This window comes from Manis javanica, chromosome 8, assembly GCF_040802235.1.
Source record: "Manis javanica isolate MJ-LG chromosome 8, MJ_LKY, whole genome shotgun sequence".
In the NCBI taxonomy this organism is placed as follows: domain Eukaryota; kingdom Metazoa; phylum Chordata; class Mammalia; order Pholidota; family Manidae; genus Manis; species Manis javanica.
Genome location: NC_133163.1, coordinates 43,167,884 through 43,193,538, shown reverse-complemented (window position 1 = coordinate 43,193,538; position 25,655 = coordinate 43,167,884). Strand labels below are relative to the sequence as shown.

The 25,655-nt window shown below is 37.0% G+C and overlaps 1 protein-coding gene across 6 annotated transcripts in view; it reads left to right on the top strand.

Moving 5' to 3' along the window:
• The window catches only part of TMEM260 (transmembrane protein 260), a 69,033-nt gene extending 44,117 nt beyond the window's left edge, over positions 1 to 24,916 (top strand). For 4 of the 6 annotated variants that reach the window (XM_017661292.3, XM_017661284.3, XM_017661317.3 and 1 more), the window contains 10 exons: positions 397 to 480; positions 1,659 to 1,773; positions 3,024 to 3,193; positions 5,102 to 5,273; positions 7,997 to 8,145; positions 15,497 to 15,673; positions 17,066 to 17,119; positions 18,647 to 18,737; positions 21,753 to 21,884; positions 22,649 to 24,916. In XM_017661292.3, the coding sequence (XP_017516781.2) occupies positions 397 to 480; positions 1,659 to 1,773; positions 3,024 to 3,193; positions 5,102 to 5,273; positions 7,997 to 8,145; positions 15,497 to 15,673; positions 17,066 to 17,119; positions 18,647 to 18,737; positions 21,753 to 21,884; positions 22,649 to 22,903 (1,399 nt within the window). In that variant the 3' untranslated portion in view covers positions 22,904 to 24,916. The remainder of the gene's footprint in view (positions 1 to 396; positions 481 to 1,658; positions 1,774 to 3,023; positions 3,194 to 5,101; positions 5,274 to 7,996; positions 8,146 to 15,496; positions 15,674 to 17,065; positions 17,120 to 18,646; positions 18,738 to 21,752; positions 21,885 to 22,648) is intronic. The other 2 variants (XM_017661309.3, XM_017661301.3) reach the window with 2 other exon arrangements.
• The last annotated feature ends 739 nt before the right edge of the window (positions 24,917 to 25,655 follow it).

Below are 25,655 nucleotides of genomic sequence, written 5' to 3'. Positions count from 1 at the left end.
ACTGAAGGCCACATCTACACTTGTGACAGAAGAAAGTTCAAAACCAGTTTGAGATGACTTCTTATCAAACTAACTGGGGATACAAGTTGGTTTACAACATCAATAGAGTGTACTAGTGTTACAAATACAGAAGAATTATTTGTTCTGCTGCTATCCCAAATTCTCTAAGTTGGTAAGCCAGTGTTACAATTAGAAAACATCTTAGAACTGCTTAGCTTTTTCTCCTGAATTTACATTTTTCTCCTGGATTTAAAAGAAACAATCATTTAAAAATATGACTCTTATAAACTATTCAGTACATAATCAGATGTGTTCTACAAAAACTGTTTTATTTGGAATTAACCAAATTTGTTTCTGACCACAAGTAAGTTGTAAAAAATAATCTATCTTTTACAGTTCTCAGGTAATGAATATGAGGACCCAACTCTCATTCAACATTCAAGCCCTTGCAATTTGGGCAAATATATGTTTAGCAAGAAAGTGAGTAATATAAATCCTTTTCCTGTTATTTTTCCCATATTCATTAAATCAATTAGTATTTGCAATAAGTCATTGCCAGTGTTATTTTAAATTGCTCTATTTAAATGGCTCTAACCACTTCTACTGAGGCAAATATATATTGCTTTCTTGTTAGGTTTTTTTCTTAAATTATAAATGAGTGATTATGAAAGATAGAGCAGCAGATTGCAGTCTAACTAATCAAGTCATTAGATCCTTAAACTTCTGATTGATTCCTTACTCTGCCCATAGCCAACTATTATCATTGCACTGCAAAAGAAACAATTATTTGAATTCCTCTGTAGATAAAAGTAACCTCCAATGATTTAAAAAAATCTAAAAAAGTATAGCACTATTAACCCCCATTAATTTTTGTTCATTTACTTTCTATTCTGTTGAATGTATTTTGATTTAAATGTATATATATATACATTTATAGTTTTGCTTCCTTAACACAATGTTATGAGCAGTTTCTTATACCATAAAAATAAATACTTAAAACCATTTAAGTGACTATGTAATTTTCCATCCATCATTTAGGAAAATAATTTAAATGTTCTCATATTTGAGGATTTTTTGGTTGCTTCCACTTTTTCTGCTATTATAAGTAATACCAAAGCGTTTTTATGGATTAATCTTTATCCACATTTCTGTTTATTGCTTAAAGATTTATGCCTACATGTCAAATTATTGATCAATGAGTGAATATTTTTAAGGCTCTTCATATATATTATCAGATTAACTTTTCTTGAAGATTATACTAGCATGCTCATACTATGACATTCTCATTGACATTGAGATTTGTCATTTTAAAATATTTATAATTTTGATAAATAAAATTATTCTTTGCCTTGTAAATGTTTAATTACATCTTAAATTTAACAAGGTTAATTCTTTGTATTTCTTCTGTGGATTTTAACTTTATATTTTTTGCTGCATAGTTCCAAGTTAAGTTGTCTATAATATATGGTACAGTACATAATTTAGTACTCTTAGTTATGCATTCCAACTCAGATTTATTTAAACTGAGATCTTTCTTTGTTCCTAGTTAAAATAAGGAAGCTTTAGAGATGCAAATATTTTTTAATGTAGTTGAAAACCATGTAATATTATTATCAATATTCATGCATGTAAGTAATTTTGTACATTTTTTTTTATAGGGACAGAAAGAACCCATCATTAGTATGGCTTTTCACTGGAATGTTTTGCATTTATTCATTGTTCTTTGCTTGGAGAGCAAATTTAGATATTTCAAAACCACTTTTCATGGGTGTGGTAAGTTTTACTTAGACATATCCTTGATCAGAAACTTTGGTGAAGAATGTACAGATTTGTCTTTCATGAATCTTGTAGACCAAACTATTTCAGAAGTAGTTCGAATTATATATACATTATAAGTGAAAAGTTAAATTACTGAACCAGTAAGTACGGACCTCTTTTTAGCAAAAGAAAAATGAAAAGTTAACACAGTAGTTAAATAGAAAAATTAATATAAAGTAGATTTAACTTGGTCATTTTCTGTGTGTACTTGCAGATACTGGTACTACTGTACTTTTCCAGGAATTGTTTTTTTTAATAGCAAAGAAATATGGGTTGTAATTGGGGGTTCTTACTGACACATTCCTTCATTTCATACCTACCCAGGCCTAGAACTGTGCATAAGAGCCACCACATTTCTGTTTTTCCCTAGCTGCCTTCTCTGAGATTAAGGGATTTCTTCCTCTGTATAGTAGAAACTATAAGCTCTTTTTTGAACAGCTGAAATCACCTAGGATTTGTGTGTGTGTGTGTGTGTGTGTGTGTGTGTGTGTGTGTGTGTGTGTGTGTGTGTTTAAGAGGTCTAATAAATAATACCCTAGTTCACCTGAGTTCTGAATCAATTAAGAAATGAAATAAACCAGTAGAGCAGATGGAAGAATCACCTTTATTGCTGATAACACTGAGATGGGAGAATGCGGCATATACCTGTGGGCAAGGGGGTTTCCTTGTACTGCATCCTAGAATGGACAGGCTTACCCACCAGGCCCCACTTCCACCCCATCAGTGCGCCAGTCACAGAGTCCGCCCCTGGACAAGTCTGTCACTTCCAAGAAAAACAGAAAGGAATGGGCAGGCTACACAGGCCCAGACCCAGATCCCAAACTCTTCTATCAACTCAGGCCCTACAATCCTACCGGAAGAAACCAGTGAGGGGACATTATGCTAATGGAGCTTCTCCACCGAGAAGGAAACATCAGGAGTAAAGCAAAAGCATTTCTCCACCTTCTCCACCTTACCTATGGCAGAGGTTCAAGATGAAGGCCATAGGACTGAGAAGAATGTGAGAGTCACATGTCACGACAGAAAGGAGGAATATTTGGAAATTGAGAAATAAAGTGACCTGGAGTTGGATTGGGGAAATCAGTTAAGACCTGAATGACAGCAGGCATGAACAACAAGGTGTATGCAATATACTTTTTAAATATTTAAGTACCTGATTGCATAAACCAGTCAATTAGATGTACTTCTGCATGTCTTCTGCACAGGTAGAACGATTCTGGATGCAGAGCAATGCGGTGGTGGCTGTCCTCGCTGGCATCGGTTTGGCCACCCTCGTTTCTGAGAGTAACCGAGTGTTGAACACCAATGGGCTCCAGTGCCTGGAATGGCTTTCAGCAACTCTTTTTGTAACTTACCAAATATATTCGAATTTCAGGTAACACATGGTTGTTTTTATGAAAAGTAGTGCTCAAGCCAGAGACATTTGGAAGTTTAGATGCTAGGGCTTTATTTGACCTTTAACTTCCATTGGTTTTCAAAGTGAGACAGCTTGATCTGAATGCAATCCTTCTTAAACTTTTGAGCCAGAATCTCAGCATGAGTGATGTACAGTTTCAGGGCATTGCAAACAAGGGTTTGGCTGGTGCATATACAACAATTTGTGTATTTTCCTCTAAGGAACCATAGAGATATTTTATAGAATCTGTAAAATTCCATGATCTAAAATACCATTGGATGGAGAGTAAAGACATTTGAGCCTTTTAGTATGCCCTAAAATAATTATCTTTGTGCTTCAAAGATTTCATCTTTTGAATAATACCTGGCCCTTATATAGTTCATTCTGCAATAGTGAATTTCATTATTTTGAAATAATCGAAGTTCTAATAGTTTCTTAACCCTTATGTATTATTAGTACTATATGTGTTTTTCAGAATCTGTTTAGTAACCATTCTAATGAAAGTCTCAGTCTGTTATAAAAGATGTCCAAATTTTAGATGATAGTTCATTTATTTCCAACAGTTAAGTAAACATCACAGAAGTGGAACAGTCCATTGGAGTTTTGTTACAGTGAGATCTGATTGGTATTTTAAAAGGTTAAATTTCCCCTTTAAACCAAACTTTAAAAACTGATATTCGTTATAATACTGGTCAGGCCAGTGTTAGGAAGGCTGCATTGCCAGGAGACTTTGTGGGAGGGGGAGGCACACCAAGACACAGCCCCATAGCTAGCTCAAATAGAGTTTGCAAAGCTTGCAGTGTTTCCGAAGCTTTTTTTTTTAAACCCCATCTTCTCCTGGCTTGGATTTTTAGGGCAATCCAGATGCAACACCAGGGATGCTTGCACAGGCTGTGTGGTTTTATCTTGTTTTGGTTCTTTTATTTGCCCCAGAAGAATGGAACAGATAGCAACTTTTGGGGTGACAGAAAAGTGAGGGAATCATAGTAGAATATTGTTGCATCAGTTAGGAAATCGAGGGTAGCATTTTGTTCCTAGCATTATTCATTTGCTTTATGACTTTGAAGCTAACTCAGTGATTCGACTTTAGGCTGTGTTTCTCAGCCCCATTACATATAATGGGACTGATAATATCAGGAACTGCTTTTCCCTTTGTTGAGGCCTTTACTCTCTTGTAGTCTTTGTCTTTTTTCATGAAAAGCTCTCAGAATTCATGCGTTTTCTTTGAAATTAGAAAGTCCGCTTCATTATTGAAAAGAGTTATATTATTGTTGTTGGCAAAGGCAAATAATACATGGTGAGAAGCAGACAATTCAACCAGCCACTCCTTCCCTTCCTTCTCATTTGTCTCACCCCTAATTATTTATCAGTCTAGAGGGGAGAGAGGAACAAGGGGGCCTGTGCTTCATGGAAGTGGTGGAAAGGATCAACCTGCATGCAGGACAGTCAGACAAGTGTCGTACAAATTTATGCCAGAAACTAGGAGATTTCCTTTTGCATTTCTCAAAATTCCTTTGGACCTAATGGAGTTAACATGGAATTGCCTTAAATTACAAGTGGAATCAGAAACCTTACTTTTCAGTGAAACTGGGTGTGCTTTCAGGGAAAAAGGGTATATTCCCTTTTTATGGAAATGATTATAAATCCTGAGTAAAGCAGTACACTGATTTTTTTCAGTTGCACATTTAGTTCTTTCTCCTTTTCTTTAAGAAGATAGTGTTCTCTTTTCAAATACATGTATTTTCATAGAAGATAAAAATTAGAATACTTTGAAACACTAAATGTAGATTTTATGATGGGGAAAGAATGGAGCAGAAAATAAGCCCAGCCTTATTAAAACTGCAGCAATATGTTGCTATTTTAATGTCTCTTGATCCTTTTATTTAGCATTTGTGACCAAAGAACCAACTATGTGATCGATAAATTTGCAAAGAATCTTCTATCCTCTATGCCTCATGATGCAATTATTTTACTCAGAGGAGATTTGCCGGGGAATTCTCTCCGCTACATGCATTATTGCGAGGGCCTGAGGCCAGATATTTCATTAGTGGATCAGGAAGTAAGTATATGAAACATGAAGTAACAGTCATCACTTTAAAACAAATGTTTTTTCTTAAACTAATTTTTAACAGTGAATGGGTACAGTTTTTGTGATCACTTTTAGGTAAAATATATATCACACTCTTGTTTATTTTTAATTAGTATAAATCATATGAGTTGCTCTTTTTCATTCAAACAATATTGTATGAATTAATGAATTTTATATTAGATTCAAATAACGTTCCAGGTCTTTAGTTCACATGACAAACCATGAAAATACTGTATTATAAGATTATTTTTAAATAATTATTTTACATGCAGACAATACAACCATTCAAATTAACACTGCCCACTGGTCCAGGGATTAAAATATAAACTAGGTTGAATATAAAATAAGTTATATTGCAGGTAAATAAACATTTGCTCAAAGTAGATATTATTAGCTACAATTCTGCTATAGAATTTGTGTGTAAACTTTGTTGATCTTATGACAAAAATATGCTTGGAGAGGACTTGTGAAAATTTTGAGGTCTGGTATAACAATTTTCTGTACCTGAAGAAATATATTCAAACTGTAAGTTTTGTTATTTAAACCATGAATAATTAAAAGGGGAAAAAATATCTTTTTTTTAAAACAGTCATCAGGGAAAGACAAACTCTTAATCTTGATACTAATCTTAATACTATGATTGGTTTAATTGACCAAATTACTAGGCACAATACTTATTTAATAAATTTTGTTGAATTAATGAATAATTAGAATTTTTTGGAGAAAACTGTATGAACTGATTTGCAATAGAGGGAAATTTGCATATTACACACATTTTTGTAAGTTTGCATTTATATCATGTACACAAATCAATTAATTTGATCTTCAGTCTAGCTTGTGACAAAAGCCGGGTTATTTGGGATAATATGGTATTGCACTATGATTTTAAATAGTGTGTGGGATGGCAGCTACTGTAGTTGAGAAGCATGGATTTCAAAGTTCATTAGACTGAAATTCAAGACCTCATTCTGTCACTTCCTAGATCTGTGATGTCGCTAATGGTTTTTCTTCTCAGAGTTTCTGTTTCCATATCTATAAAATGGAAATGATCGTTGTATAAGTTAAGATGCTTTAAGTGCAAGAAACAAAGTACTTGACTAAAAGTAGCTTAAACTGTGGTGTTTTTAATTTCACATAACAAATAGTCTGGAGATAGGAGGTTTTAGGATTGGTAACACTAGCAGTTCAATGATGTCAGTGTTCTGGGCAGCTTTTCTGCATCCATCTTGAACTGATGAGTGCCCAGTTCCAAACATCACATCCTGAAATGCAGCAAAGTGCTAAGAGAGAAAAGAGAGAGAGAGAGAGAGAGAGAGAGAGAAAGGGTAACATGTACCTCAGGATCCTGCAGCAGCCCTCCACTTGGCCCCAATAACCAGTTTTGGGTCATATGCCCTCTCCTAAACTACTCACTAGCAAAGAGGAATGACTAGATCCAGCATACTGCTGCCCTAGACTACCTGATCAAAATCAGGATTGTGTTAGTGAGAAGGAAAAGTTACTGGCTGTTGAGTGGACAATAAACAGTATCTGACATAATTATTCTCACATAGTAAGGCTAGTAGGAGACTTAAATGAGAAACATTAAGATCATATCATGTAGTATTTAATTAATATCCCTAAGAACTGAAACTCCTGGGTAGTAAAACCTAATTCAATATGTATTTTTTGAGTATTTACAACAAACAATTAGAATCGAATTAATTTGTCCTTTCTAGGTAAATGACTTGTATAAAACAAGTAAAATATAAACATGGTTGCTCAAATAATGATATCCAAACTTTAACAAAGCTTTGAAAGTGTAAATAGGAGTCTTCTCTAAAAAAGGGAGTCTGTACATATACATGCATAGAAAAGTATTATTAAGTATAAATTTAACAAAAATTATTTTTCCTGATATTAATGATATATTTTAATCAAAAGAACAAAAGAACATGTAAGGCTATTTAATTAATTTTGAGATGCTAATAAATTCAGGTAATTTAGCCTAAAAGGTTTTTATCTATGAGCCCTATATTATCGTATGATTGAGCTTCTCAAGGGCAGGAATTATATCTTCCTCATTATAGATGAGCAATGCTTTCTTATTTTGAGTGAATGAATGAAAGAATGGAGTAATAACACATCTCCATATTTTGCCTAAATTCTGTAATCTGGCCATCAAAGACATTTCAACTTCAACAAACATAATTTGACACCTGTTCTATGCCAGGCATTGTGCTAGGCACAGAAGCACAGAGGTGAAAAGATACAGTCCCTTCCCTCTGGGAGCCTGCAGTCTAATGGGGAGCAGGGTAAGAGCTATGGTAGAGTAGGTGCCGACTATTGTAGGGGCATATCATTCTGCCGTGGAAACTGGGGCAGACATCATAGAGGAAGTGGTATGAAACTTGCTCTGAAAGTCGAGTACACATTCTCTAGGTGTAAAAACGGGGGAAGGTCACTCTGGGTAGTCTGTCAAATGCACGGACGTGAAATGAAGCAAGGCGCTGTTGTTACCCACGACAGAGCTTCAGAAATGAAACCCAGGGTCATCAGAAGAGTAGTCATACTTCAGCTGTGCTCGTGTTTTCCAGTTATGATTATATTTAGTAAGTATATCCACATGTTAGGACTTCTTCATTATACTTGATCAACTTGATTCATTTTTAAGAAATGCATTAATGTGGCATGGTATGTTATTTTTCTGATAGATGATGACTTATGAGTGGTATTTACCCAAGATGGCAAAGCATTTTCCAGGTGTCAACTTTCCTGGAAACCGGTGGAATCCTGTGGAAGGAATATTACCTAGTGGAATGGTCACATTTAATCTTTATCATTTTCTTGAAGTAAATAAACAGTAAGCATTCTTTTCATATAATAGCTTTTCTAAAATCTTAAGCTTTTCTAAAATTGTTTATGTAGCAGCTGTGCCTCATCCAAAGACCAATTTTCTACACCTATTTCCCTGCCACCGGTGAGATTATCTTTGTAATTAAATTGAATATCTGTGCATAAATGAGGGCAGGCAGAAATAAATGTTATTGTTCTGGGTAAAGGAAAAATAAAGACAGATTAGCAAGAATAGCAAATGAGATCTTGGTACAATTCAGAAACATTGGAAATGTGCCTGCCTACTTGAAGTCATTGCAGGTGGATCGCAAGCAATTATAGTTTCACCCTGATCAATGCTCTTGCCCCCTTTTAAGTGTAAAGCAAATGTTTTCCAGGAATAATCACTATATAAAAATAGTTTAAAGATTTTTTTATAAAGGATAAGGCATTTTTATAAATAAGAACAATACCTACAGTTATGCTGGCTGAGATAACATGTAAGAATTATGAATTCTATACTTATAAACACAAAATTATTCATAGTTGAGGTCAAGAATAAATAATATCTTCAGTGGTATAGTGTTGAGCATTTCTCCTGCCCATGAAATGCTTGAGATTGTGAAGAAATCCCAAGAATGTGAAGAAGAAAACCTTATTTCACAATTTCTATTCTTATATAAAAGGAACTTCAGAAATTCTTTGTGAACTCCAAAGTTAAATTATCCTTGATTAAGAATATAATAATGTGATACTTTTGGTGTTCAGAGCCTGACATTTACTGTGGCTCATGAAGTGCTATGAAGCAATGGATATAAATGTGCTGTGAGAGTAATATTTAATTCTTCTAGTTTGAAATAAAACATTAAGACTCATTACCATCCCCAAACAGGCATTTTTGTGAATTTTTATTTAAATGTATTTTTTTATTTAAATGTGTACACCATTAAATGTATTCTATTCCCAAAATTTAATCCCAACCATGTGTATCAAACATTTATGAATGTGCTATTCCAGGTTGTATTAGGCCATAGCAATAGAAAGAGACTCAGTTTCAAATTCAAGTAAACCACAGTCTAGTTGTATATATTCATAGAGATGAAGGCAGCTGGCCAAATATGATAGGATAAGATCTATGCTAGCAAAGCCTCATGAAGTGTGACACAGTAAATATTCATTGTGTCTTTACTGAATGGATGACTTAGCTGGTGGTATAAGCCAAGTGTTCTGGAAGTATGGGTGAGGAAGCAATTAATTCTGCCTGGGGCATTCATTTAGCATTTATTTAATAAATACTGGGTGTCCAAAATGCCCCAACAAATGCTTGCTGTAGATGCATGGGCAGGGCCCCAGCTCTTGTTGGAGGCTTCCAGGCTAAGTAGGAATTTGCCAAATGGCTGGGAAAAGGCTGATATGAGGGAGGTGCATGTGCAAAGTCATGGAAAGGGCCTGCTGAGCTCTGGGCAAGTGGGTCGCCCAGTATGTTTGGAGCTCAGGGCTTAGAGAGCTAGGTGACAGGTTGAGTGTGCAGGGATGGTGGGACCCAGATCATGAAGGGCCTTATCCTATAGTCATGGATGAAGCATGTCCTCATCATGGAAATATTGCATGCTCCTTGTGGAAACTCTATAGACAGTACAGACAAGTGTCAAGAAGAGAATCAGTGTCATCTGTCTTTCAATATATCCATTGATGACATTTTTGCAACTTTTGGAATTGCATACATTTACATACTCTCACAGTCCCACTATACTAGCTAGGATAATACTTAGTTTCCTGTCCAGTTTTTTTTCTACCTAAAAGCATATCATAAACATTTCCCCATGTACTCAAAATGTCTTCATCACTGTCATTTTTTTGACTGTTTATTATTTTCATATAAATTCATTATAACAAATATTCTAGTTTTGGACATTTTTATTGTTCCTAGAGTTGGGCTATTACAATATAGCATGGTGATGAACATTCTGGCCAATAAATTTTTGTTAATATTTTTGACTAACCAAGGCCTCAGGATAAATATTTCTTATTGATTGTCAGTATTTAAAATAAAATAAAGTTTTTAGTATAAAAAGTATTTTTTTAAAAACTAAGAAAGGTACAGTCCTATCACTCAAGAGATAAGAAATGTATCAAAAATGCATATTTTTTACAAAGTTGATAGCTTAATTTCATTGACTATCATAAAACTACTTTCTTACGTTTTACAAACTCTTCGTAAATATTTTTAGTAGGTATTTGTAACTTAATATTAGGGGAATGGGACTACTAGTAGAAATTTAATGTGAGGTCTTAATTTTTAACTATCAAAATTATAGATTACAACAAATGCCTTGGTATATATAGTTTTCTTGTGGAAAGGATGGGAGTTTGAATTATTAGGATAGATTCTCAGAAATTGATTACTAAGTCAAAGGCATGAACAATTGAAAAGCACTTGATTATCTTTTTCCCAAAAGCATTAGACCATCAGCATCATATAAAAGCTGTCTAAATGGATACATTTTGAAAGAAAGGAAACTATGTTAAACACCTATTATTTTATTTTCAACATGCAGTAAAATTACCTTTTTTTGGTGTACAGTTACATGAATTTTAACACATTTGCATTTGTGTAACCACTGCAACAATCAAGATACAGAACAGATCCATGACCCTGGAGATTCTATTATGCTGCTCCTTAGCAGTCACACTGTCTCCAAAGCCTTACCCTAGCAACCACCCATCTATTCTCCACTGCTACTGTTCTACCTTTTCCAGAATGGACAGTGGACCTATAATGTATGTAAACTTTTACTATTGCCATGTTTCATTTGGTATAATGCTTCTGAGATCCATCCAAGTTGTTGTATCATTAGTTTATTCCTTTTTGTTGCTCGGTAATATTCCATTGTGTGGGTGAAGCACAGTTTTTTTTTGTTTTGTTTTTGGTATCATTAATATATAATCACATGAGCAACACTGTAGTTACTAGATTTCCCCCATTATCAAGTCCCCATCACATACCCCATTATAGTCACTGTCCATCAGTGTAGTAAGATGCTATAGTGTCACTACTTGTCTTCTCTGTGCTATACTGCCTTCCCCGTGCCCCCCTCCCCTACATTATGTGTGCTAATTGTAATGCCCCTTATTCCCCTTCTCCCTCCCTTCCCACCTACCCTCCCCAGTCCCTTTCCCTCTGGCAGCTGTTAGTCCATTCTTGGGTTTTGTGAACCACATTTTTTTTTCCATTCACCTGTTGAAGGATATTTGGGTTGTTTTCAGTTTAAGACATTTGTGAATAGAGCTATTAGAAACATTCATGTACGGGTTTGTGTGTGAACATGTTCTCATACCTAGGAGTGGGATTATTGGATTGTTTGTTTTCTTACTATTGTGTTTTGAGTGTTCTTTATGTATTCCAAATATAAATCTTATGTAAAATAAGTGATTCACAAATATTTTCTCCTAGTTTATAGCTTGACTTTTTTATTCTCTTTAAAGTGTCTCCTGCAGATAAAAGTTTTTATTTTGATGAAATTAATTTTTTTTTCTTTTATGGGTCATACTTTTTGGTGTCATATCTAAGAATGCTGTCTAATGCCAGGTCACAAAGATTCTCTCCTGTTTTCTTCTAAGACTTTAATAGTTTTATGTTTCATATTTCAGATCAATGATCCATTTTGAGTTCATCTTGCTAAGAGGGATAGGTTTAGGACAAGGCTTTGGGGTTTTTTTTGTTTGTTTGGTTTTTGGAGTTTGCCCATGAATCTAAATTTTCCTAATATTATCTGTTGAAAACTTTATCCTTTCTTAATTGAATGGTATTATTACCTTTCTCTGTATTTACAAGAAGAACCATTTTGGAGTTTTAGATTGGTTTTAATTTGATTAGTGTTTTAATGACATATCTTGTTTTATCCTTTTGCTTTCAACCATGTGTATCATACTTAAAGTGGATTTCTTGTAGATGGCATATACTGGTTCTTGTTTTATTATCCATTCTGACAGTGGCAGTTTTTTTCATTGGTATATTTAAACCATTTGTATTTAATGTAAATACCGGTATCTTTAGATATATGTCTTGTTGCTTTCTGTTTGTTCCTTCTGTTTTTCATTCCAGTGTTTCCCCTTTCCAGCCTTCTTTTGGATAATTTTATTTTTTAGTATTCCATTTTAAATTATTTTTGAAATTTTTTTGCTATGTCTCTTTTTTTAGTGGTTATCCTTGGGATTACAATAGGTATACTTAGGTTTTCATGGTCTCCTTAGGATAAATATTTTTCTACTTGAAGTGGAAGGTATCAAACTTACTGCTATGTGAGTCCCTTTCTCCTCCCCAGTTTTTATTATGTTGTCATACATATTATATCAAACATGTTATCACATTTTTGTTTTTAATTGTCATAATATATTTTGAATTTTAAGAGAAATCTGGCCTAAAATATTCATACAGAAATTTACCATATCTATTGTTCTTCCTTCAATCCTGATATTCCAAGTTTTCCTTTTGTATCATTTTCCTTTCATCTGAATATATTCCTTTAGCATTTCTTTTAAAGCAAGACTGTTAGCAGTGAACTCTTAACTTTCCTTTATCTGAAAATGTCTTTATCTCACCTTCATTTTTGAGGGTTCTGGGTTGATAATTCTTTTTTACCCCCAGCACTTTAAAAATGGTAGTTTACATCCTTTTGACCTTCATGGTTTCTGTTGAGAAATCCGTAGTCATTCAAATCATTGTTTCCCTGTGTGAAATGTGTTGTTTTCCTCTGGCTACTTCCAAGATTGATTGTCTTTAGTTTTCAGCAGTTTGATGAAGATTACATCTGGACATGATTTCTTTGACTTTAACCTGTTTGGGATTTATGGAGTTTCTTGAATCTAAGATTGTGTCATTCACAAAATTTGGAAGCTTTGCAGGCATTATTTCTTTAAATATTTTTTTCTGCTTCACATTCTTTCCCTTCTTCTAGGGTTCTGGTGATAGGCAATGTTACATCTTTTGATATTGTCCAACAGGTGCCTGAGAATCTATATTTTCTTTAATCTTTTTTTTTTTGTTTAAATTGTATCATTTCTCTTGATCTGTCTTCAGATTTACTGGAATATATAACACTCTGTCTTCGAACTTATATGAAACCTATCCAGTGAATTTTTTATTTAAATCATAGTATTTTTCAGGTATATAATTTCCATTTGATTCCTTTTTATATCTTCTATGTCTTTGTTGAGATTTTCTATTTTTCCATTCATTTCAAAAGTGTTTGCCCTCATTTCTTGGTGTGCTTGGTTATAATAGCTATTTAAAAGTCTTTGAGAATCCTTAGCATCCATGTCATCTTGAATTTGACATCCATTGATTGTATTTCCTGTTGTGAGTTGAGACTTTACTCTTATGTTGAATAATTATGGATTGCATCCTGGCATTTTGAATATTTGGGTCTTACTTAAATCCAAAGGAGAATGTTGATTTTGTTTGTTTAGCAGACCATCAGCCAGGTTAATCTCAGGCTACAAGTTCTGACCTGCTTTCTGTGAACTTAGTTCTAATGTCAGTTCTGTGTTCAAAGCAGTGGCAGTGCTATCTGCATCAGTTCCTGTGTGTGCTATCCAGTCTGGGACCTGTGTGGGTGGTGGTCATTTCTCAAGCTCTCTTTAGGGTCAGGTCCATGCATGCTGAACTCAGAGATAAGCCAGGAGTTCATATACAACTTCATGGAATTGCTCTTGATCTCTCTCTTTTCTGTGTTCACACCAATACTTTCTAGCCCCCTGGAACCTTCCTTCCTGGTTCTCTGGCCAGAAAGTTAAGGCTTTTGTTTCCCTGTTCTGCTATGCAAGTCCTGTGACAGTGTCTACATCTGGGGCCAGGCTGCTAGAGAAAAAAGAGAGGCAAAGTGCAGTGGGAATTTGCCCCTGACTCTTGGATCACAGCTCCTTTGAACAGGGAGAGAAGTGTTCCCCGTCTTCAGGATTGTAGGAACGTGCCCAGCTGCCACTGCCATCTCTGCACTGCTGGTGCTGCTGGCTCAATGGCTCACATGGGGTTGCCTGGGGCTTGGGAAGGAGAAAAGAAAAAATACAGGGGATTCCCTCTGTTCCGTTCAACCCTTACAAATTCCCTGTCCTGCTCCTTGGACTAGAAAAAAGGTGCTTTCCTTGGGGCTCTTTCTATCCTTACTTGGTATGTGCTTCTGGGTTTCAGGCTCCCTTTGAGTCTAGGCTCGGCAACCTTGCAAGGGCAAAATGGTCAACTCACCACAGATTTGGTGGGACTCAGAATTATTCTCTCTTTCCTCACTGTTATTTCTACCATTTACTTCTCAGACTCCTCAGATAACTGTTCCATGCATTCCGCCCAGAAGGAATAGTTGTGTGCAGTACGAGAGACAGTGGAGTGTGCTTGCTCCATCTTCCCCACGACTGGAGCTCTGCTATGTTTTAACACCATGCTTTATATCAAATATTCATTTAATCTTTAATAGCTCTGGAAAAGATATACCCATTTCACAGATGAGGAGACTAGACACAGGTAGTTAAATAATTTCTCCAATATTATAGAGGTCATAAATGGTGCAGAAAAATCTAAGCTTTAAGTGTCTTCCAAGTTCATGAAGTTTTTTACTGGCAAGTAATTTCTTTTAATGTGCTTCTTTTTTTTTCTACTTAGCAATAGCTATTAAGGCATATACCTCAAACTGAAATAGAACTGTTTAATTATAATGTTCTTGAACCAAGCTTATTTAAATCACTCCTAATTCTGATTTTTGCAGGATTTGAAACGCCTAAAAATTATTCAAATCTTCTAATTTACTCAGCAAATGTTGTGTATTAGCTATGTATCATGCTATGTAGGAATCAGAGCTCATTCAAAGATGAGCCCATCCTCAGAATGCTTCCAGGCTACTCAGACTTATAAATGCAAATATTAAATACAATACAATAATGATAAAAGAGATAAAAAATAAAGTGAAAGGGAATTTATGGAAAGAGAGACTACCTCTTAGGGACACAAATGAAGACATATTTCTACCTGTAAAGTAAAAAAAGGTACCCATTAATATGTATGTTTACATGTGAGACGGTTCCACAAAAGTTTTCATTGTAACAATGCTTGTCCTCAAGTGATTTCTTACAATGTTAGGAATAGGTAGGTTTTATCATTTATGTCCCAGCCCCCAAAACAGCTTTTAGACACTAATATAAACTTCAAACAGCGTATCTGGGAAAGATGTAAATAAACCAAAAATGTTTGCAAATGGTTTATTGGTAACTGAGTTTTAATGGTTTATTGGTAACAGAGGTTTAAGGTCTGAAAAATGGCCTTTTGAGAGTTATATTTATTTAATATTTAGAACTTTAACTTAAAAAAATTTTTTTTCTGTTTTCAATAGAAAAGAAACATTTGTTTGCATAGGAATTCATGAAGGTGACCCAACCTGGAAAAAGAACTATTCACTTTGGCCCTGGGGTTCTTGTGACAAATTAGTTCCTTCAGAGATTGTGTTCAACCCTAAGGAATGGATTCAACTTACAAGAAATATCTATAACTGGACTGAAGAATATGGAAGGTATGAACAGCAGTTACATTTTTCATCAGACTATAGCAGTTTTGTGAGCCTAAGAAACTCAATTTTGAGATACCTTTTAATTTTTTGATAATTCTGTTTTATTAATATTTATTATTAATATTGCTATCTGCTGCCCACAGAATATCCTGATAGAGAATGAGAATTTGTGTCTTGTCCTCATGTTCAAAGAACAGTGGGGAGATGGATGGGGCAGCTGGGAAAGGGTGGCTTTGGCTGCTTGGGTCCTGCCACGTTGGCTGTGCAGCACCCCCACCTCTGCGCCCCAGGGCGTGCTGTCGCCCACTACCCGGTGCCTCACCCCCAAAGCAGAAGAGACTCGCTGACTGTTGTAGAGCTTTATAATGCATTCCGTGGTAGGTTCCACACACATACACTTGTCATGAATACATTTTTCTTTCTTCAAGAATGGGATAACCTCTCCATAGGGAAAATCTGGACTTGATTGACTTTTTCTTCCCAGCTGTGTGTCATCAGCCTGGTTATGTTTTGGGCATAATCAGTCTTCCTTGAAGCATTTCTACATAGAGTTGATTCTCTCCCATAGGGAAAATGAATTACCACCCAAAGAAGTGTGCCTCCATTGCCTGTTTTTTAAATGATGAATTATTTAAAGGTTAGATAATTTTGTATCTAATAATTATACAGATATTGAAAATATTCTTGTAATTCAAGAGCAACAGGCAAGATCACATTAAAAATGCTGCAGAGGTTTTCTGAGTCAATGTGAGCAAACAGACCACAGATTGCACCAGCAAGAGATGGAAAAGTAAGTCTACATCAAAGCCCTCTGTGACCACCATAAGGAAAAGTTAGAAAGTAGCCTGTTCTGCAAACAGCTGATAACAGTACGAGTACATATCACTCATTATCTCCATTCTGTCAAAATAGACACATAACAAGACATTTTAATTAAAAGAGAGAAAAACCCGGCTAATGGTTTAGCCAGTGTTCTTGGAGCAGCGTCCTAGCCCCAGCAATGATTTGGCAAACCCAGGAGTCCCCTCTCTTCAGGCTCACCCGTTGCTTTGGCCCTTAGCTGTGTCCACAGAGTGACCCAGGCCTCACCTCTGCCCCATTGCCCATCTAACAGGTCTTGGGAACAACTGGCTTCCCTAATGCCTCCAGCCTCTTCCTGCTGATTCTTTGTTTGCTCCCAGGTGGGGCTGGGCTCATTATGCAGATTAAGAGCACATGTACCAAAACCTCAAATTCCTAATGATCAAACTTTTCTAGGAGAAAAGTCCCTATCAATATTTCAAGACCCAGCCTATTTTGTCTACTTTATAAGATGGTAAAACAAGAATTACACATCCGTAGTAGTCAATATAGCTGGCAGAAAAAAATAATCTTACTATTTTCTTTTGATTACAGGTTTGACCCATCTTCTTGGGAATCTGTGGCCAATGAAGAGATGTGGCAAGCGAGGTGACTAATCTACACCTTTGTGTTTACAGTCTGTTTTTAATGTGGTAGTGAAGTAGCCTGTGGCACTTTTCACCTGGGGAGTAGGGGTGATAATAGTAACATTTATGAATAATTATTTTGTTTGAGGCATTGTGTTGAGTGTTATACATGAATAGTTTCATTTTACCCTTACAGCCTATGAAGAAAACATTATTATCCCCATTTTACAAAAGAACAAACTGGGAGTAGAAAGATTACTTGTCCAAGGCCTCTTACTACTGAAACAGAATGTGAAACCCCCTTCTGTCTGACTCTGGAACACTCATAACTTCTATGCTCTCCTGCCCCAGTTAAACTGAAGTAAATGTAATTGATTGAGGAGAAATTGAATGTTACCCTGGCTTCATGAGTAATGTGCTAGTTAATTTAATCACTTATTAAGTACTTCCTAGAAGCCAGGCATTACACCAGGCAGGGAGCCACAAGTACAAATACAGCACAGTTCCCACCTACAAGGAACCTCCAGTCTAAAGGAGCAGACAGCTGTGTTGAGAGCTTTGGACATTGATGTGCTAGAGTCTGTACTTTCCTGTTGGTTCTGTATGGTGAAGCCTTTGACTCTTGGTTCCTGTCACTATTTTAAAATTTTCAACCTAACACTAACAGACTTGGGCCTAACTATTAATATAAAAATCCCCAGTGATACAGATGGGGTACCAAGTACCTACGAAGTATTTCCTTCAGCAAAGAAAGAAGGCCCAATTCTAAACCAGGGACTGTGCTTTGCAGTACTGAGAATTGAGTTATAGTATAAAGCATTTATATAAGTTTAAAGAGGTCTTTAAAAAACCTGTCAAGAAATACAGCTCCAAAATAACAATTACAAAAATAAATATACTCTATTTAATGCAGTAGTGTTTTTTTAAAAGTCAGAAAATGGCATATATCAAGTTACCAGCCTAGTGATAGGACAAATACTTATTTTGAAGAATTGATGAAAGATATACTATATATTTGCATAGTTCTTTATGGTGATTGAATGTGGGTAAGCTGGGGGAGAAGTCACATAAAAGAAGAAAGTAGGTCATTATTCAGTCAGGTATTGATTTAATTGGTGTACTGAATACAATTTGGATGAGTTCATGTGGTCAAAGAGTCCGGCCACCATTGAAGAACTGGTCACACATGGCATGAGCCGCTGTGATGGTACCTTCAGAGATGTGCTGACAAACTCAGCCAGTCTCCCCCTTCCCAGCCACCCTTGCACAACAGTATGTACATCTGGAGGGAAAATGATGCCTAATAGTGGTGTTGAATGTAAGCTTTTTTCTAAACGATCAGCAGCCAGAGTGAATGCAGTGTCTTGGTGAAGGAGAGGGGGATGTGGGTTCAGAGTAAGCTCTACGAATATGAGAGAAGTAAAAATAATACAATGAAGGATTTTGGATTTCCCTTACCAACGGAGAAGTCAGGCAGATTTAGCTTTGAATGTCAAACTGACAGTATGAGTTTAATGAACGTTCCCACTGCTCCCCTCCCCGCTCCCAGGATGAAAACACCGTTCTTCATCTTTAACTTAGCAGAAACTGCCAGTGTGCCTTCAAATGTGAAAGCTCAACTCTACACACATGCATATAATGTATGTACGTTATACTTTTGTATATGTAAATATATTTGGTGGGAGTGTGGGTAATGATTGGGATGGAGAGAGGGTGTATCACAGTAGAGTTTTTACTTTTTTGTCTCTAGCTTTATTTGGTGTTATAAAGCCATATAAATGGAAAAATACTCACGTGTATCACAAATAATGCTGTTGTCAGCAATATAATGGCCCCCCCCTAAAGATGTCCATGTCCTAATATTCAGAACCTGTGAATATATGCCCTTACATGGTAAGGAGGACTTTGGAGGTGTGATTAAGGATCTTGAGGTGGGGGGATTTTCCTGGATTATCCAAGTGGGCCCAGTATAATCACACAGGTCCTATAAGGAGGAGGCAGGAGGGTCAGAGTCAGAGAAGATGTGACAAAGCAAGCAGCGGTCAGAAAGAAAGATTTGAAGGTTCTGTATGTCTGGCCTGGGAGATGGAGGAAGGGGCCACAAGTTAGAGAGGGCAGGCACCTCTGGAAGCAGGACAGGACAGAGAGGTTCCAGCACCTCCAGGAGGGGCACAGCCCCACTGATGTTATGAAAACCTTGATTTTATACCTTTTGACTTTTAGAAGCATAAGATAATAAATTTATATTGTTTTAAGTGACTGTATCTGTGATGGTTTGTTACAACAGCAATAGGAAACTAATATAATGGCTTTATTTTTAAAAACATGAAGTTTGCCCTCCATGCAAAAGTCATGACCCTGACTGCACTTGAAATGAAAGGGCCATGCTAGTTGAGATTTTGTGAAAAAGATGAAGGGTCTTGGAGAGTGATTTGTCTTCTAACTGTGGCCCCAGGAAACTGAACATACCTTCAGACGAGCCAGCCACACTGAGGCTCTTGCCCAGTCAGTCCTCTCTGACGGGAGCCGGGAGTGCAGAACAGAGGTTTGCTGTAGTAGAGTTTTAACAAGCCCCTGCTTTCCTGTGATTCATAGCACTGGGCTCTTAGACACCTTCAGACAGAGTCCTGGGCCTGCTGTATAGGAAATGGACATCCTGGCAAAAGCCAATGAGAACAGAGCCCAGGAGCTGTATGTATGAGAACTGAGGTATTTCTGCTTTGTTTAGGCTGCTGTGGATCTACTCAGCGAGGGCATTTATTTGGTGCTAAGTCAAAATAATATGGTGAACAGTTGGTATGAGTAATTTTGCTCCTGAACTTTGTGCTATTGGTGTTCACAGAGGATTTATTGAGCAACCAATCTGTACCAAATATTGAGGTGGAGACACTCAAGTCCTGCTATTGAGAAGGAGCAGGCTAGAGCAAGAGGCAGAAGATGAAGTCCTCACTTACATTCAGTCTTCTAATTTACATTCAGTCTTCTAATTGGTCTGAGAGATTTGCAGAGGTGCTGCTGGAACAGAGAGCTGTACACAGGGATACTCCCCTGCAGAGGACGGTGGTGAGGAAGGGGGGAGACGCTTGCAGAGGAGGGGTGTCCTGCAAGATCAGGAGGAGGCAGCCAGACAGATGGTGGGGCAGGGAAGTGAGGAGGCTGGGGACAGTCCATAAGGAGGGAACCATGGGGGGCACAGACAGAACCCTCTGAGGTACCCCTTGAGGACAGCAAGGGGTCGATCACAGGAGGCAACATGCGGTAGTTCTGTCTGGCTTTTGGGAGGCTCAGGTTCAAGGCCCACTCTGCTGGTAATTGTCAATTGTGAGTCAGATAACCTTCAGGCTTCAGTTTTTCTTTAAAAGAAGGGGAGTGGGGGTGGGTTTAAGTTTTATAGATTCTCTCTCATATCCTGGTCATATCATATCCTATTAATCTCTAATACCCTGAGATTCTGTGAAAAACAAGTAGTATTTAGCTGGGAGAAATCTGAGACTTACTAGTTCATGTTCTCTTTGGTGATCTGTTCCATGGCCAGTTGTTAGGCCATTACTGAAGCTGACTCATGATTTATTATCCCTTTGGGACTGTAAGCTTTACTGCTTTCATTAACAGTGAAAGTCTGTGTCCCAGTCCTTAGGTACATCCTTTGCATATGTCTCCAGATGCATGATGCTGTTTGCAAGACAAATAAGGCCAAATACTTGGCCAAATCCACCCAGCAATACTGGCTTTTTCAAGAACATATTTAGGTGTAAATGAAATTTTTGTTATTATTTAAATTGTCTGCTCAATAGCTTAAACAGCATATTAAGTTAAAGTGTACTGGGGGAGCAGAGTGTATCCCTGTTATCTTTAGGAATATATTTGATAAATTGAAGACATCCCCAGTAAATAGAGTAAGTCCAGTAAGACTAATGTCACAATAACACACACGTAGAGGGGGAAATACAGTTCCACTTGATGAGAAGTGATTGTCTTCTTAAGATACAGTACCTGTGGCATAATGGGCCATCCAGAAAAAGTTGATGCTGCATCAGTAACACAGGTGTTCTAGGAAATGGTGATGTGGTTGTTCTGCCATCTGAAGACTATAGCAGGGAGCTCATGAGTGAGCCTTTCACTCTCTGGAGCTATTGGGAAAATGCTCATCAAGTGCTGACCTATGTTTTGAACTCCAAAACCTAAGCAGGATTTTGAAAACTTGGGCAACTTGCACAGGGTGGGTGCCTGCTTTTTGATAGGCAGCATGCCATGCCCCTCACACGCATCCCTCTTTGGAGGGAGGACTCAGGAAGACAGGCACCAGATAGAGAAAAAAGACTATAAGGAAAGATAGAGAAACACTGACTGTAATACCAAGAGAACAAGGGGATGAGAAGTAAACTTCAGAGCTCTGACATACATGAAAGTGGGACACGACTCTTTCCTGTTTCATGGAGTGAAAGAAACTGAGGGGAAATTTGCTTTAAAAGCAGCTTGAGGACTGAAGGTTGTTTAATAAATGCCAAAATGACCTATCAGGCATGATTGTGGAATTTTTCCTGTGGGTGCTATTTAAAAATAAGTTAGGTATGCATTTGTCTGCTCTGGAGTAGGCACTGGGGAAATAGACAATAAATTGGGCCCCTGTCCACTAAATGATGTGATGAATACAGTTCTACTTCAGAAAGTGCTTGTCCCATCATTGCTTGTTCTGTGTTCTCACGGAGTCAGCTGGTAAACTCACGCTCCTGTGGATCCGACCCCAATTTGACAATCCCCAAGGAGGCTGTGAAATTCCCAAACAAGTAAGTGTGAGGTTCCATTTGGCAGATTTGTATCTACTATTTTATTTGTTAAATATTCATGTTTTTCCTCTGGAAAACTCAATATCAAAAATTCTAACTGTCCAGTTAACACTATCTCTGATGTTGAAAAACAAAATCCCTAATTCCTGTGGGCAGAGTTTTAATTATCAAAATTTAATTATACGATACTGTGAAGATTTCAGTATCTCACTGTAAGGATGTCTCTTAAATAATGCCCACCTATTTGAAGATGGATTTTAATTTTTTTATTGTTTTCACCATCATTTTTAATGTAGAGAGAAATTTGTGTAAAAATAAGGTACAAGATTTAAATTCCTTCAAGTTCTTTTTTCCATGTAGTTTTCTAAAGAAAGCTATTTTTTTCTCCAACAGCTAAATTTAGAGTTTCAACCTTTCTGCCTTTTGAGTAAATAGCTTTCCATGAATTAGAACTAAATCTCTTTCCTAGAACATCTTTCTGGAGGAAGAGCATTTTGTCCTGACACAGTGTGACTTAGGTTCCCTCTGCTACATCCAAAAAAACCCCAGAAGCAGTTTTAGATGAAGCACATTTGCCTCCTGCTACTGTAATAATTACAGTAACATCCTTGCATTTTCTGCATGGCCTGGCAATGATTAGATTTTTACTGTAGGTGGCTTGGATTTTTTTTTTCATGTGTCATTAATTCCTCTGGGTTTTCTGTTTTTTGAGGAAAAATGTCAGGGGGTAACAATGGGATGTCAACATTTTTGCTGTTTTCCAGCTTTATAAGGAGATTGTCTATTTGCAAAAGGAACACCCGGTAAACTGGCACAAGAACTATGCCATCGCCAGTGAGCGGATGCTGCGCCTTCCAGAAAGGGGTGCAGACCCTGAAGTCCTGTTATCTGAAACCATCAGACATTTCCATCTGTACACTCAGAAAGCACAGGATGATCCTCAGCGGGCTGATATTTCAGTTGCTCTAAAGCACCTAAGAAAGGAACTGCAGAGTCTGAGAAATATGAAAAATGTCTGAGGCAGGAAAATGTGAAAAACCTGCCCATTGTTCAGCTTCCAAAATTTTAAAGGCCAGAAGTTTTCCTCCAAGAAAAGAAACTGTATGAGAAATTGAAGACTAAGCCATCACCCAGATAAAAGGAACAAGGTACAGCAGGACTGTTCAGTGGCAGAGATGTGCCCTTTATGAAACTTACGTTTATCCCATGGCACCACATTAGTCGTTCAATGAGAATCTTTTGGAAAATCTTCCTACGTCCAGTCTTTCAGTCTAATGACTTTGCTTAACTAGATTCTAGAAGAGAATAGACTATTTTCATACATTTAAAATATCAACCATGAATCCTTTAAGGGCCTAGATTTTAAGGATCTGTTTTGATGGTTAAATTCTTAAAACATTAATACAAGACCCAGACATAATTTTCTATTTCCCAAAAGTGAAATAATATTTTTTAAGAGTGAATATTGTTTTTCTTCACATTAGAATGCTTTTCTTTTTTTAGTAGCTGTGGTTCTTACATAATCTCACATTTTAAGCTAACCACCAACTGGGTGATATTTTGAAAAAAGTTGGGGTTTTATTGTCTTAGATAATCCTCTGAAATCACTAAAAAATGTAGCTAATGTGTTGTTTGCTTTTTTTCAGTTGCATAAACTGGGAAGTAAAAAGGAGTGTGTATTTCCTTAATTAATTTTATATTTATGTTTCACTTCTATTGGGACTCATAAATCTGGGCCCAATAATTAGTAGGCTCCTGCTGCCAAAATGCAAAAAAAAAGGCGGGGATTGGAGGGAGGGGAAGGGGAAAGTGATTCAATAAATTCATTTCTGTTACAAGCATCTTTTATACATATTACTAAAGAGAACATAGTAAGAAATGCAAATAATAGTTCTTTATTTTATAATGACAGTTAATTAATAGCAACCTGTTTTAATGAATAAAGTCACTCAGAGTCCTTCAGCACTTCCTAAGTAGAGGCCAGAATCTGTAGGGATTCTTTCCCCCCAATTGTATAGCTCCTAGACTCCAAGCACTATATAGGCCCCTGTATAGAAATGCTCACTAATGAAGAGGGAGGGCTAGAAGCTTGTCTGCATTCAAAGATCACTGGTGAGTCATTCAGCAAGAAAAGGCCCCTTACCAGGAATAGTCACAGTTCCGTGGCATTGTACTAGCAAAAGGGGCTGATCAAAGGTCTCCTGTGGAGCTTGCATGGTTCCCTTTCATACTACGACCATAATTAAAACCACTAATTCTCTTTTAAAATGCTGCAGGATGCCATGTAGGCATCTGTCTGGAGTGTCCTTTGTGATGTCATAAGCTGTTAAGGACCAGTGCCGAGGGCTTTTGAGTGAAATGCCAGTCATGAAGGTGCTTCAAGACAAGGGTGCCTCTAAAAGCTTGACAGGGCCTTGACTGCACAATTCGAGCTGAATTTGCCCCTTGTCAGCTGCCAGTAAATAAATCTCAAAGGGGGAAAAGCTGAAGTTTCATTACCTGATCCATGGGGCTTTGTTGGTTTTGGCATCACACGGGGGAAGCTCTCGCCCCGCCATTCTCCGGATTTGAAGATGTCCATTGGAGCCTGCAGTGCCTGGACGGGGTTCAGAGCGGAACCTTTTGAAGAGTGTCAATAGTTGTAACAGTTCAGCTGTTAGGAAGACAAATAAATGGAGGAGCTCATTAATCCGCTTTTGGCTCTCAGTGCCTTTTGCCCTTTTATCACAGCCTTATTAGGCTCCTACTCATCTTGAACCAGAAAAAAATGAATTGAAGTTGTTGAGTACTAATTGGCAAAGACTTTTAATCATGGGCCAAGAACTTTCACTGACTTGAAAGTAACTTCTCCACAGGGAGGGACCAAAAACCTGGTTTACCTTAAAACAAAAACCTGTTGGAGTTCAGTGTGGTGTAAAAATTTAAGGAAGCATTGATAAATTGTCTAAGTTTATCCATTTGAAGGAAATCATGTGACATTATGATTTCCACTTTTCTTTTTTAAAAAATGTACAATAAAATTCAAAAAAACATTCCCTGGAAATACATTACCTTATTGGTTCAAAAAAAAGAGTGCATGCATATGTGTGATGGTCATGTTTTTTTCTGAACATCTCTGTGGATGTATTCATTTGCGCATCTACATACACAAGTGGTGTTGGAGGAACCCTATTGAAATAATATCTGTGGCCTTAAGTATGGCCAATGAAGGCCTCTTTCTAAGAATATCTGCTTTTTAAATTTGAGTCTACTATGGCACTGCATGTATGTCTGAATATGCTTTGTTTATGAACTCTAGTCAAATGGTGCACAGATTATTCTGCGTTTGTGCAACAAGGGCTTCAGACCACTCTGTCTTTGAGAAAGATGATATGATGGTCCAAAGCAGATAGGATCATAACTATTTAAATTCCTAAAAGACATCAGTAAATGAAAAAAAGCAAACTGAGCTGAGATTTTGGTATGTTGGACTTCATTCCTAGATCTACTTTGAAGAATTCTATTGTGTGAGGTTAAACACATTGCTTTCTTTTTCTTTCTCTTACTTTTCCCTGGCTAGGGCACAAACACCATAAAATCTGACAGAAGGGGTTTCCTTTAGTCTAACCCCCCGAACACAGAAGAGAATGTGAAGGAGGTGGCTTCTCAGGCAGGATTTGGCCAGCATTCTCCTAGCAGTGTCCCTGGAGTGCTGTGGGTTGGCAGGATGACAGGAACCCCACAAGGCCAACTTCTGCCTGGACTTCAGCCTGAGGGGCAAGTGGGAGCCAG